The 13,643-nt window shown below is 41.6% G+C and overlaps 1 protein-coding gene across 7 annotated transcripts in view; it reads right to left on the bottom strand.

Annotated features, from left to right (window-relative positions):
• Window positions 1-70: 70 nt before the first annotated feature.
• The window catches only part of DEPDC5 (DEP domain containing 5, GATOR1 subcomplex subunit), a 46,639-nt gene continuing 33,066 nt past the window's right edge, over window positions 71-13,643 (bottom strand). For 4 of the 7 annotated variants that reach the window (XM_035340229.1, XM_035340235.1, XM_035340233.1 and 1 more), the window contains 10 exons: window positions 12,205-12,356; window positions 11,373-11,450; window positions 10,801-10,933; window positions 9,678-9,786; window positions 9,165-9,389; window positions 5,117-5,286; window positions 3,990-4,161; window positions 2,845-2,905; window positions 1,726-1,808; window positions 71-853 (listed from right to left, as the gene is read on the bottom strand). In XM_035340229.1, the coding sequence (XP_035196120.1) occupies window positions 558-853; window positions 1,726-1,808; window positions 2,845-2,905; window positions 3,990-4,161; window positions 5,117-5,286; window positions 9,165-9,389; window positions 9,678-9,786; window positions 10,801-10,933; window positions 11,373-11,450; window positions 12,205-12,356 (1,479 nt within the window). In that variant the 3' untranslated portion in view covers window positions 71-557. The remainder of the gene's footprint in view (window positions 854-1,725; window positions 1,809-2,844; window positions 2,906-3,989; window positions 4,162-5,116; window positions 5,287-9,164; window positions 9,390-9,677; window positions 9,787-10,800; window positions 10,934-11,372; window positions 11,451-12,204; window positions 12,357-13,643) is intronic. The other 3 variants (XM_035340231.1, XM_035340230.1, XM_035340234.1) reach the window with 2 other exon arrangements.

Genomic DNA, 13,643 nt, shown 5'->3' with positions numbered 1-13,643 from the left:
GTGATGTTCTCCTTTACTCCCCAATTCTGTCCTGCTGTTTGGAGTTACAACAAAACATCAGGTCACTCGATTCTCTGTATTTTTACTTATTTACATGTATGAAATTTGACATCTCTTCACATTTTATCATACATATTCACACAACCAGGTACACCTCAAAAGGGAAAGATACAGGCTGCCGTCGGGCATGGCAGATGCAAACAGCACCCGTCATTTCCAATGATGACAAGCTGCTACCACCACACAGTGCTGAATCTAACTGCCCTTGAAAACTATTTGCACTCTCCCTGCTCTAACGGAAGTTTTGGCAATCAAAGACAGCAGCTACTTGATACCAAGCTGAGGTCAGGTGATAGGTACTGGCAAGCCAAGAGCTCAGGTTCTTTTTCCAAGGGCCTAATCAAATTCTGTTGAATATCAACAGCAATATTGATCAGGTCCCCTTGGAGCCTCAAAATTAATCCAACAGAGAGGTTCTTTTCCAGTCATTCTCCCCCTCTATTTCCTTGCCACAAGGTAAAGCTTCTAGCTGTCTCCTTAAGAGATACAACCCTATTTCACGGAGCACTAGCGTGCATCTTATCTAGGCAGTCAGTCCAGAACAACACGAGCCGGCTGTCTTTGTTCCAGCAAAAATCTGTAAAGTCTTTCAGCAACCGATCAGCAAATTTCTCATCCCCAGTGGCACTGGACCGCCACGTTTTCGTCAGCATGGTGTTGTAGGCCCAGTTGTAGCCAATGCGCTCTTCACAAAACATGTTCTGGTTGGTGGAGCTAGTGGAGTTGCGCCGGCGTCGCTGCTGCCCACAAGAAAATTTCCGCTTTGAATATGGCAGCTGCAAAAACACCGTCCCTGAAGGAAAGAGACAGGACTTTAGCCTTAGCAGACCTAAGTCCCTATAACTGGTAGCTGATGTTACATTCTGAAAAGGAAAATGGATTGAGTTCCCTGCCATTGCCTTTTAGCAAGATAAAATGGAATACATTTTTCCTTTCACGTTATTTCTTCCTGCAAATTACGGCACTGGGAGAGAGCACTTAGTCTTGCCTTTCTCTTGGTAGAAGGGAACGAAGCAAAGGGTAGGCTCTGATCCATTTTTCTAACCTTACATCAATTTTCATTCTCTTCTGTAATCTTCCAGAAGCTCTCTTGTCATTGCCTTCATGTCTCAGCAACACCTCTGAATGTAGTTAGTTATTTTAATGTAATACGCTATGCATGTAGCTTAGTTAAAAGTACTGACAGATAACCAACATCTATGAAGAAAATTAATGTGAGCAAGTGGATCCTAATGCTTTATCCATTTCCCCCACAGTGCATACAGGTAGAAAGGCATCTACAACTGACCTTAAGCTCAAGAGCACAGCACTGACTTCTCCCATTCCCTTTCCCTACTAGCTGCTAGCTGCACATTTGTTTATACTGCACTTGGAATAAACTCTGACTTATTTCTTATTATTTCTCCATCTCCTGGAAATACAAAGTTTCAGAGACACCATAAAGCGAGATTTCAAACCAGTGCCATTCATTAGCAGCAACACTTTGTGCTCTTCATACCATCTTGCCAGTTTTCTGGTTTGTGTTGGCTGATACAGCTACTTGTCTTCTGACTAGGGACGTAATGAGGACAAACGTCACTGACAGAACACAAAGTGCATGTAAAATGGTTCTTTTGTTTATAACAGCCTCCTCCTCGCCCCCAGTGCCTGCCAAGTATTGCTCACCTGTGACATGAATATACTGGGGCTTGTTCTCAGCTGGAAAGTTGAATGCAGAAGCCGAATATTTATCTTGCACAAATCCGAATCTGAAGAAACAAACACCAAGGGAATAATAATAATAAAAAAGAAATAAAGAGAGCCACACCAGCTTTAATTCCTTCAGCACAAGGCAGGGGCACAAAAGACAGTTTTACACCATTCCCCCTCTTGAGGACAAGGGGGAAGGAAGAGAGCTGAGCCTCTCCGAATGTTCTCTGCCTCTGCTAGGTACAATGTGAAAACTTGTAACTCCGTAACTGTCCTAACCTGTGTCAGAAACAAGAGCCTGTAGCTCAGTTTGGGAGGGCATTGAGCAGTCTCTGGCAAAATGAAGCAGCTGCACACAAATGAGGGAAGAGCAACAGTCAAGAAAGATGTTGCTTGGATATATCTCAAACTGTAACATCATTTTGTTCACGCTGGAAAACATTACATACAGAACTTTGAGCAGCTCACCTGACAGTTGTTTGTTATTTGGAGAACATTTCTTCCTCTCCTGCTTTCTAAGCTAATGAATCCGTATTTGCAAAATAAACTCCATTACAAAATGCAGTCTCTCTATCATGAAAAAGACCCTGGTAGCAACGCTGTGAAACAAACTGGCAGTTCAAGCACAGTGGGTTAAGGCTACACAGTATTGAAAGCTTGCCATAATTCCTTCTTCACTGTGTTCAACCTTCTATGTACAGCTCGTATTCCTGTCTTTCGTCAGTCATCGGGCATCATCTAGTTCAAGACTATGTTAAATACACGAAGGAAACAGCTGTCCTTACTCACAGAGAAATCTATTTGCAGTCTGCTTCTAACTTAGAAGAACAGGGCACTTTTCAAAGCCAATGTCCTCCATAAGACTAGAGTATGGACTGCTGGTGACAGGCTGAAACGCTATCTACCTGTCCCTTGTACCCACAGGGGCACTTCCAGACATTCCAGTTATATTTTAATCTAATAACTGGCAAGCAGACTGCAGAGAGACAGACTGTACAGAGCCCAGGTGACCCAGAAGTGACAGTTCAGCGTAGGTCCTCATCCTATCTTATCCAAGGAGAGAGGAACCTCTCAGTCATTCTGCTCCATACATACCGGTATGCTATTGCTTCCTGGAGGAGGTGCATACGGTCCCAATATGTCTCTGGTTCAAAGCCTGAAGCAAAAAGGTAACAGTTACCTAGTAAAGCCACTTTATTTCTTTTTCAAAACCTCAGTTTTCTTCAGAACACCTTTGTGCACTTTGTATTTGCTAGCAATTTTTTAGTCTGACCGTTTTCTGTTAGCTGTCCCTTGAATGTCTGCTTATTAGAGATATGCCTTCTATATATCAATAGCAAATTCATCCCTGAAATTAGCGTTTGGATCTCTAGAGATAAAGAAAAGGAACTTAATGGGGTGCATGGGAGGGGGCAGAGAAGGCAAGTGGGCTGGTGTGCATTACCACATAGTGCACTGAAAATGATTCGGCGAGGCTACAATGACCTCACAGCACATGGATTCGTCACTGTTTTTTGTTGTTTTATTTTACATTTACACCCGGACATTGGGTCACAAAAATAAAGAATTAAAGGAAGGATTAATGAAAACGAGTAAAAGGATCTTAACTTTTTTAAAACATCCTTTTACTGATTGTTCCTTCTCACAGCGCTCTCTGATCTTTGAGCTCCCACCTGAGACTTACCACAGCAGCATCACACAGAAGGGCGAGGTCACATTGCAGAAAAGGAGATTGCAGTTTCTAGCTCTTAATCTCATGTGCAAACACTCTTACCATGAATGTAACCATAGCAACAGTAAAGAGGATGGTGGTTGTGAAAGCCTAATCTCACCGAGGAGAATAAACAAATGCAGGGTACAAATGCAGAGCAGCTCTGGTCAGTGTCTACCAGCAAAATGCACTTTTACAGTATAACATCATATCAAACAGATTAACTACTTGATACAGGCTACATAAGGGTATGCAACATTATGGCAACAATGACCACGGGGGAGGCAACCTTTCCTGTGCCTTCCCACTTCTTGCTGCCAACTTCATACACTGTTCCGTGCTGATTAGCCTGCCCGCACAGCTTCCTCTGAGTACCACCTTCCTGAGAATGGCTGTTAAAATGTGAAAACAGGCCCTTCCTCCAGCTCATGCATTTCTGGTAAAGGAGGTTCTTCATGTCAGATATCCACCAGGAGAGAACTACTTGCAGCAATGCAAGGGGTAAGCCAAAGAAACAAATATTTCTTACCATCAAACAAATGCTCGCTACCTTCCTTCAACAAGCAGCTAACATTGAGTGGGATGAACAACTGAGCTCGAAGTGGGTCTCCATACAAGTAACTGGGCAATGCAAATGGGCCTTCCAAGACTGGGACTAGCAAGAAACCACAGGATGTGGCTTTACGATGCCAGCCCTGAACCTGAGAAAAAGATTCAAACAGTGAATCATACAACATATGTCAAACTGAAGAAGGGCACTTATGTGCATAGGAGCAACTCATTCCCCAAGAATAGATCAGACATGCTCAATTCTCCACAGGCTCAGCTTGCTTTGCATGGCAGGCAAACAAGCGTCCTTGTAAGCAAAGCAGTACAAGCACAAGACATCAGGCTTTCCTTTTTTAAGTGCCACATCAATCAGAAAGCACTTTAAAATAGGACGTTTTTCAGGAACTGATTCAGCCTACTTATCATCAGTGGCTAAGCACTGCTGCTTTACTGGAACAGTGCAATAGATTTTAAATAAAAGCAGAAACAACCTCCCAGTGCTATTTGGCTGGGTAGGGTAAAACCTGGCATTAAATAGTTTGAGTTTTACAGAAAATAAAAAAGGACAAACAAAAAACAACTAAAAATTAAACAGAAAGGTGACAAAAACTGCTTGCAATTTCAATCCAAAATGTTTTCAGGAAGCTAAAAAAAAAAGCTAAAAGGCATTGCTGATCAGTAGAACATATTGACTGGAAAAGCCCTGTCATAAAAGCAATTCCACTGAATTTCAAATTTAAAAATTCAAAGGTTTGGGGTGAGAAGGAATGTGATGCAAAACAAATTCCTTTCCAAAAATTTAGCTTTGCCTAAGCGGCACATAAATACCACCTCCACCTGTATTGACCTCTGCACAGTGTGAACCAAGCCCACTGAAAGCAGAGCATCATCCTGCAGACAAGGACTACAGATAGCATGATAAATGCTGACCAGATGTAGCAATGCCAAGGACTATCACCTATAGAAATGATGGCAGATCCATCCCACCATCTCTCTCTCCTCTAATACTTTTCCCATCAGCCTCACATAACAATGGCCCTAGTGGTATAAGGGATATGGAGGCCAAAATGTCATTGCTGTGGCGACCCAGGACACAAGGACTCTTACCATCTCAAAAAGAACAGCTGCAGTCACTGCCATCCAGTGTAACTTGATTTCAAAGGCAGCGTTCAAGGAGAAATTGCCATGGTAGTAACAACTGCACCACTCCAAACGGTCAGTGCGGTTATTCACATCCACATCGAGAGTCACTGTCCGCTGTTCAGGCACCGTGGCAGCTATGCAGCCAAGGGATGGGAGTACATTTAAGAGATGTATTCAAGAGAAGGTGGGAGATGGTATATAAAAAAAAAAAAACAAACACCAAGACAAACAAGCTATTTGATATGAATTTGTCCTCCCATTCCTCCCCAGATGCTTTTAGGCTAGCAGAATAGTCCCAGAATGCTGCTCTTCTAGATCAAAGAAGATGAAAAAAAAATAGGATTACTCAAAGCAGAGGTCTGCGTCACAGAATTACATTCCCAAGAAGTCAAAAGACATCTCAACTGCAATAGACAGAACCAAGAGTCAAGTAGTTAATCAATAAGCAACTGGTGGCATAGATAAACATGACTAGGCAGCACCATCTCCTTCATACCCACAAACTGGCTTCTGTATTTCTGTTTGTCCCCACCAGAAATCACAACGGGGTGCTGTTAAACAGGGCAGGAGCATTCCAGGACTTTCCATAGGTAAAGAAGATTAGAAATTCAACTTCTTGTTTCTTTAATCCCATATTTATCAATATCCCATATTACCGCACTGCTAAAACTGCATATCCAACAGTTTTTCTAAAAGAAAGAAAAGTCAGCCAAGACTCATGCAGCAGTGTTAGAGTCACTGCAATACTTTCTGTTGCTTTGCAGCAAGTGCTGGGATAGTGCCCAAGATCCAGCTCCCTTTGCACCCTACACCCCAGCATCCCAGTGAAAGAAAATCTCAGGTATCAGGCAAAAGATTAACAAAAGCAAAGGAAGTGGAAGTGACCTGTCTGGTGCCATACAGTGGACTGCAAGGTCAGGGACAGAATGCACATCTCCTGACTTTTAGTCCTGCTATGAACCATTGTTGTCACTTTCAGCTTTTCTTTATACAATAATTTAACATTTCTATAATGCTAAAAACTCAGAAAACAAAGGGCAGTAATACTACTATTGAAAAAACTTTGCTTATCTTTTTTTTTTCTTTTTTAAAAATCTATTTGCATGAGGGATGGATATTGCTATTTCTTGCTTAAACAGAGGCAGATGTGCACCCTTTTATATGGTCTGCTTTTAAATTACTGTATCATTTTATTGCTTAATGGCATTAAAAATGGTTGAAGTTCTTCCTCAAGGTAGATGGATCTACTGCAACTTGTCTGGAGACAGTTTTCAAGGTTAAAAGCAAATCTTTATATTGTCATTACTGCAGCTTAGAAGAAAAATATCCCCCAAAGAATAAATAAAATGGAAGAACATCACTCAGTTTTGTTTTTTAAAAAGTTCCTGTTTGTCTTTGGGAAATGTATCATTTCTGAGTTTGTCTGATACAGTCAGACAGACCAGCATCTCATGATTCTCTTCTTCTCGCCCCTTTTCAGTGGGTTATCAATGTGAAATATAAGATTACAGTGCCAGTTCTGTAATGAAGTATGATACCCATTTTGAGATGCTGGAAAGCAACATCCCCAAAGCTGTAAAGCAAAAGCAGCTTAGTCAGGTAGATGGCAGTCATTAGCTAAAAGGTCAGCGATAACACCACAGTCCAGTGTGTCTGAACTAGCACACTGTGAAGAATGAGCTCCCTGCTCCCTTAGGCAGTTCCTTTTTCCAGATAATGGAACTTCCCCATTAGGGCTGGAGCCTGTTTCTCCACCTTGCCTGCAGCTGTAATTCACAGGCAAAGCAACAGGAAGACAGTCCAGCCAGGTGAACTAATCAAAAAGACCTTACAAACTGATGAAAAATATCCACATCTCTCTGAATTTAAAAGCTTCAGATTAAAATCGATTTGATTTTGATAGAATAAACACCCCGGCTTCCAACGATCTGATTTTAAGAGAACTCACCTGCTTCTCAATTGACTTATATTAACTGATTGACTTATATTTAACTAATGATTTATTGAGTACATCGGAGAGGAGCAGGCAGGTTATTCTCCAGTCACAGACTACACTACATGACCACAATTGCTAGTGCATGCATTGCTATAAATCAAAAGGGACAAGATTAGGTGTATCACAGGTCAGACTTCCACTGAGAAGGGAAAGGGGACAATCACTGGGCAGTAACAGGGGGAACTGGGAGGGATACAGATTTTAAGAGATGCATGGAGCTTGTTCCAGAGCTCCCAATGCTTGCATGCAATTTTACGTCACAGCCTGACATTTAGGGAAGGTGGGGAGGGGAAGAAATAAAAACCACAACCAAATCAAAGCCAAGAGAGGAACAAATGAAGTCACGTGGACCAGAGGTCATCTGGGTTTAGTAAAGCTCGTTGCCTCAGATGAGCTGGTAAAGTTTGTTTTGGAATACTATTTTGAAGAGGGACAGCACAGAAACTTCAGTCAAACCAGTTCCCTTGGTAAGAAAAAAGTTCCACACTGGGTTTTCCTCCAAAACACCATTATTTCTGGAGTAACAATGTGAGCAACCTGGAGGCATTTTTCAATCATCCAAGGACTGCAAGTTAGTTAAACAGCAGTATGGACATAATTACAACTGAAATGAAAGGAGGGCTATGCAGGTGTGTTCTATGACACATGCTATGGGAATACACTGCTAAAAAAAAGGTGAGAGGCACTAGAACACTTCTCAGTCTTTGCCCACTTCCCCACGTGCAAGCTTACAGAGTCTCAAACTTCTCATCTCACTAAAGAGGGACAGACATAGAAAAGTGAAGTGGTTTTCTTGGCCTAAGAAGCAAAAGACTAAAGCAGGAACAGGATCTGGCCCAAGCCCTCCAGCCTCCACAATGCTTTCGCATGCCAGCCTATGTTTAAGGCTTTGGCTCTGGCCAATCGTTGAGCTAATGAGGTTGGATACTGGCCAAGGCAACAGATTTATCGTGTGACAAGGAAAAATATTCTGCAAATGTTGGCTTCAGGGAATTAACCATTAGTTCAGAATTCCTATCCTTAACACTTTCCCACTTCTGATGCTGCCCCTCTTCAAACAAGGTTTTCAGAAATACACAAGGATTATTGTAACTTCAGATTTAAGAGATACTGCACAAGCAATATGTCACTTCTCTTCAGAAGGTCAAATATACAAAACAGGAGGATAGCAGAATTTTCTTTTTATCCCTAAAAGCAATAGGCCTTTAAAAGATGTATCTAAATAAATCTGAAGCTGCAGTTCCATAGCAATGATTTTTCTGGTAATTTTAAACAGGGAAAGGGAAACAAAAGCAAGTGACTCAGGCTGGCCTGGAAATGCAACAAAAAGATGACAAAGCAACAGAGTCAAACATGCACCCAGTATGTTTCACGGGCTGTGGTATGTTATGCTTCACACATTACAAAATTTCGGATATTACAATGGTAACTTTCCCAGCAGCAGCAGCAGCTTTGGTATGCAAGCCCTACTGCTTCCACACTGCAGGGATCATTTGTAGCTCAGCTTCCCAGGCTTTAATATAAGGAGTCTCTTGCACTGCATTACAGAAAGTTTCTCACACATCTGGATATCACTGGGACTTGCCAATGAGAAGTAATTAAGCGTGTCATTTTAGATACAGTTTGTTTGCTCTGCTGTTCTCACAACTTATCCCTCCATGCTCATCACAGGCTGTGAAGAATCTCTCTGGATCTACAAAGAGACAGGTTACTGTCACCCTGCAGAATTCAGAGATGACATGGTGGGGAGGTTCAGGAGTAATGATTTATTTATTTTTAAGTCCAGTACTCAGAAGCAAAAATTGTCCCGCTCAGCCAGTGAAACACACCTCAGATTTGTAAGAACAAGTTTACCTGCTGGTAAACAGGTACAGTTTACAAGACACATGCAAGGCCAGCATGACATTTGTAGCTTTATTGCTGGTCCACGTGAGATCATACCCTTGGCTGGCTGCTCTTCCCCCTTCAAACTATCCCCTTGAACTTCCCCAGCTGTCACCTGTGCTGTGCATCTACCTAATAGTGCAGCTGCCTGGCTCCGTCCTCCGAAACTGCGGCTAAAGGAACTGTGCCTACTTGCATAGGAGGCTGGGCGGCTGGGCAGCCAGGGCAGGAAAAACGCTGGGATTTCCGAGTGCAGGAGCTCTTCTGCCACGAACGCCACCTCAAACCATTTCCTCTGGAAGGCGGAGAAGTCATCCATAGCAGCTGTGTGCCACATGGCAGGCTGCTGCATGCCCACTGAACGAAAAGCAAGGGGAAGGACAGATGACTGTTAGAAACAAGTACTCAAGATCAAGAAAGAGAAATTGCTCTTTCTAAAAATAGGGAAGGAAAAAAATAGGTCATGTCTACGTATTTTTTTCTTTTTAAATAACATTCCTGAAGTCTAAATGTCTTTGACACTCTTTAGAGCACTGTTTTTGGTTGCTCCCAAAGTGCATTTCTGCTGCAGCACCCGTAAGAATCAAGAAAAACTAGCAATTATGCAAAGCAGTAATGAGGAACATCTTGTAACACAATTCTGACCTCGGTCAGGTTCTTTGTCCACAACAATCTTGTAAAAATAAAAGCCATAAATAAAGGTTCGTAAAGCTTCTCCGGATGCATGGACAATCAGCTGCTCTTCTAGCATTTTCTGAACGACAAAAAAAAGAACAGAACATCACAATGGAAAAGGAGAAGTCATTCTTTCAGTTACATAAAAGGCTACTAGAGAACATTACGAAATCACGGATTTTTTTGGATATCTTTTTGTCCAGATATGTGCCTCAGGAAAATGCCATCAATGTTATCTCTTGATAATCAGTAAATATAGCGAGCCCTTATCTCCTGGAGAAATCTTACTTGAACTTTCCACAGTTGTCTGCCTTCCTCCTTTACACTGCTCTGGTTTTATAGATGGATTTATAGGAAGGTAAGGGGTCAGAAACATTCTAGGTTCTTTGTTAATTGATACGGGATCTCATTAGAAGAATGAACTTCAGAACACTTCCAACCATTTGCCGTAACAGTTCAACAGAAAAAAAACATCATGGACACTCACAGTTTACCTTGCACATACAGTGTGTATACTCCAGCATCCATAAGAGAGAGGTTATATGCTGTTTGTATATGATCCACATACGAAGACGTTTAATTACCCAAACTAATTACCAGAAGAAAAACTAACAAACTAAAAATCACACTAGTGCCTTGTCATTCTAACACAATTGAGAGTTTGTGGTAACTAATAGCTAAATGGACATTTATGCAGAACTGTCACCACATATATATTACTTTTCCACTCGTATATTGCTACCAAAAAATATGTTGCAGTTTTGTGATACGGAATCAAAAAACTCAAACTATTCAAGAAAAATGGAATTTGCTAGACTATAAATCAAGTAGCACTAGGAAATGCACATTTATTGTAATTTCCATCAGGAACTAACATCTAGCATCTAAGAGGTGTAGAAAATTTTGGTGGTAGAAATTATTTTCTGTGTTGTCTTCATGACCTCACATTCTGTTGAACACATTTTTCAATACGTATCAACAAGAGGATTTTAATGAGGAATGGGAATTATTGCTATGCTTTCCTCTACGGCTCTACTTTTTCCACAGAGTGGGCTATTTTTAGCCCTCCTACAGCCCATGAGAGTTCCCTTACCTGCATTATGTCAATCGCCATGGCTTGGGTTTGCACACCTTCCACATTATTCACCAGCCAGTGTACAACTTCTGCACTGATGAAACAGTACGGAGAGAGGCCCTTCTGTTCAGAGAGCAGTTGTATCCCTGTGCTGAATCACAGCAAGTCAAACATGGTAATATAGCCTGATGACAATTCTTTTAGGTTACAAAGACAAAAATGACTGTTCGGAAAAAAAAAAAAGGGGGGAGGGGGATAAAGATACAGGACAAGAAGTGCATGATGCCTCCAAAGTAACATATCATTAGTTTCTGATAAAACACAGAGCTGACATCGACAGCACTTCAGTGTTACTCTCACTATGAATTCTTGCTTTAGCAAGACTGAGATTCTAACAACTGATGTCTCTACTGCACTACTAGTACCTCGATGCCTGTAAAGTTTCATGCTGGAGAGACTGGAACTAAATAAAAGGAAGCTGAAGTAACCCTTCCATAGCTGACAGGGGCTCTCCTTTAAGTGACTCCATGCCTCATATCCTCTTACAAACTTCCAGACAGATGTTAAGCATATTTAGATTAGAAACTTACGTGGGATGTTTCATGGCTTCAAGAATCTCTATCAAGGTGGAGGAGGAAGTCAGAGAGCTTGCTGAACACTGCTGGGAGCTGGGAAGTAAACAAAAGCATGTTCAAAAACCAGGGCAGCTGGATTTGTTCAAATATGTGCACTTCAGAAAAATACTCTCTCTTCCCAACAATGACTTCGCCACGTTTATTTCCTTTTTCATCTTAACAGGGACAAAAAAAAGAGGCATTAAACCCATTTTCTCTCCCCGAGGTTATAAGGTCATTGCTGTAGTGACCCAATTTGCACATATGGGATGAAGCTATATGACAGCAAATATTCTGAAGTTGCCTTTTTTTTTTCCACTTTGATATACAACCGCAGGAAGCAGGTGCTAATATAGTTTATTTTTAATATTGCTTCCTCCCTGGTGTCTCGCCTCCAGGTTGGAACCTCCTGGATTTTATCAACCTACTACATCCAATTAGGCCCGCAGGGCCCCCTTTTGCTAAACAGACAGAAGACAGCTATCAATTCTGGTCTTATGCTAACAGATTTCAGAAATGGAATTTCTTCATTCTTCATTTCTGGAAGAATGAAGATCTTTTTGGGGGTGGGAAAAATCAGGCCTTGTGTTAACGTAATTTTGGAAAACTGGGTTGCAAGGCTTATTTTTACTACTGCTCTTTCTGCAAGCAAAAACGCTGCAGTAAGGTCTTGTGACAAGTGCCTTCTAGTGCTGACAGACACAGCACATCTTGTTCTCAGGTTCCCATTTAAGTGCCCATTCCTCAACACCAGAAAGGGGAATGTACTGAACAGGACTGCAGTTTAGCACTGCCGTGCTCCTCTCACCCGCCCTCTGCAGTGCCAGCTGTGACATATCCTGGGTCTGCTACATTCTGGGAACTTCCCAAGTTCTGAGCGTTGCCCCTGTCGGCTGACTGCCCTGTGTTTATCAAGGTGTTACCATCTGAGGTCGCAGGAACTGACTGATCTATAGAGACCTGCAAGAAGTAAACATAGCAACATATTTATGAAATTTATGGTGTAATCTTTTCCCCATTTCTTTTTCACCTCTCTCCCCAATCTTCACCTCAGCTTAACTCTGTTAATGACAAGCACCACTATAAAGCAAGCACGAGCATATACAGAAGGGATAAATGCATTCCTACTTTTGTTATCACTACAGAGCAACTGACAAACACAAACTTCACTACGCCAGTATTCCATAGTGGCCCCAGAAAAAAATGAGAATCACCAACCCAGCAACAAAACTAGCAATGGCAGTCCTAACCTGACATTTTCAACTTGAATGAATAAGTGTCATTATAAACATGCAATGGACAGAACAGGAAACTTAGTCACTACGAGAAAGTAGTAAGCAGTTAGAGAAAATAGTTTCAACTCCAACTCTGAGAAAAATATGCAAATGTACCACACAGAATACAAGTTTCATAATGCACAAAATCAACTCATCTTCCTTCCTTTCTTAGGGTAGTACCAGGAGGCTGGTTGGCACCCACCCACACCTGTGTCACTGAGACAACAAGAACATTTTCCTCCCGCAGGAACGCTTGCACTATTCCACGGTAGACTGAATAGTTCAAAAATTAACATAAAATCATTTCAGAAAGAACATGAAAGATTCACAAAGTACAGTCTGTAATTGCCATCTGTCATTAACACGTATGGCTTGGGAAAGGCATATTATATAAAAGCTAGAGAGGTGGGGGAGAGGAATATGAACAGCAGAGTAACTTAGCAACTCAAGTCGGTGTAAATATGAGGGCTGATTTGCCATGATGAATCCACAGCACATGTACAGCTAAAAATCACAAAGCTGGTAGTTTGACTTATAGGTCTGGTAGCCAGACCAGAGTCCTTTATTCATCCCTTTTCTCACATCCCAAGGATTTCTCACAGTCACTTTTTGGACAGCCAAAAAGGGCAGATGCTTGCATGGAATCTACAGTCCCTACATCCAGCTAAAGCCACTCTCCCTCCTCAGAGCTCACTTCAACTAGCAGTATTTTCTATGTTTACACTGCATTATTGATAACTTTTAACTGGTGTTAAACGTACAAACAGCTTCTGTCATAACAGCTCATTTAAACCAAGATAAAAATTGTATTTACAGCGTCAGTTGTTTAAGAACCCAAGGACACAATTTGATTTGAATCTCCTCAAAGCCACCTGTCAGTCAAATACCACACAAGAAATTTAGACAAGAATGAGTTAAGTAAGATGTCGTCACGTAGTTTTACAAGGGAAGTTGAAAAAACAGTACTTAC

Source organism: Oxyura jamaicensis, chromosome 15 (assembly GCF_011077185.1).
Source record: "Oxyura jamaicensis isolate SHBP4307 breed ruddy duck chromosome 15, BPBGC_Ojam_1.0, whole genome shotgun sequence".
In the NCBI taxonomy this organism is placed as follows: Eukaryota; Metazoa; Chordata; class Aves; order Anseriformes; family Anatidae; genus Oxyura; species Oxyura jamaicensis.
The sequence above is the reverse complement of the archived record's forward strand: the minus strand, read 5'-3'. Positions and strand labels throughout refer to the sequence as shown.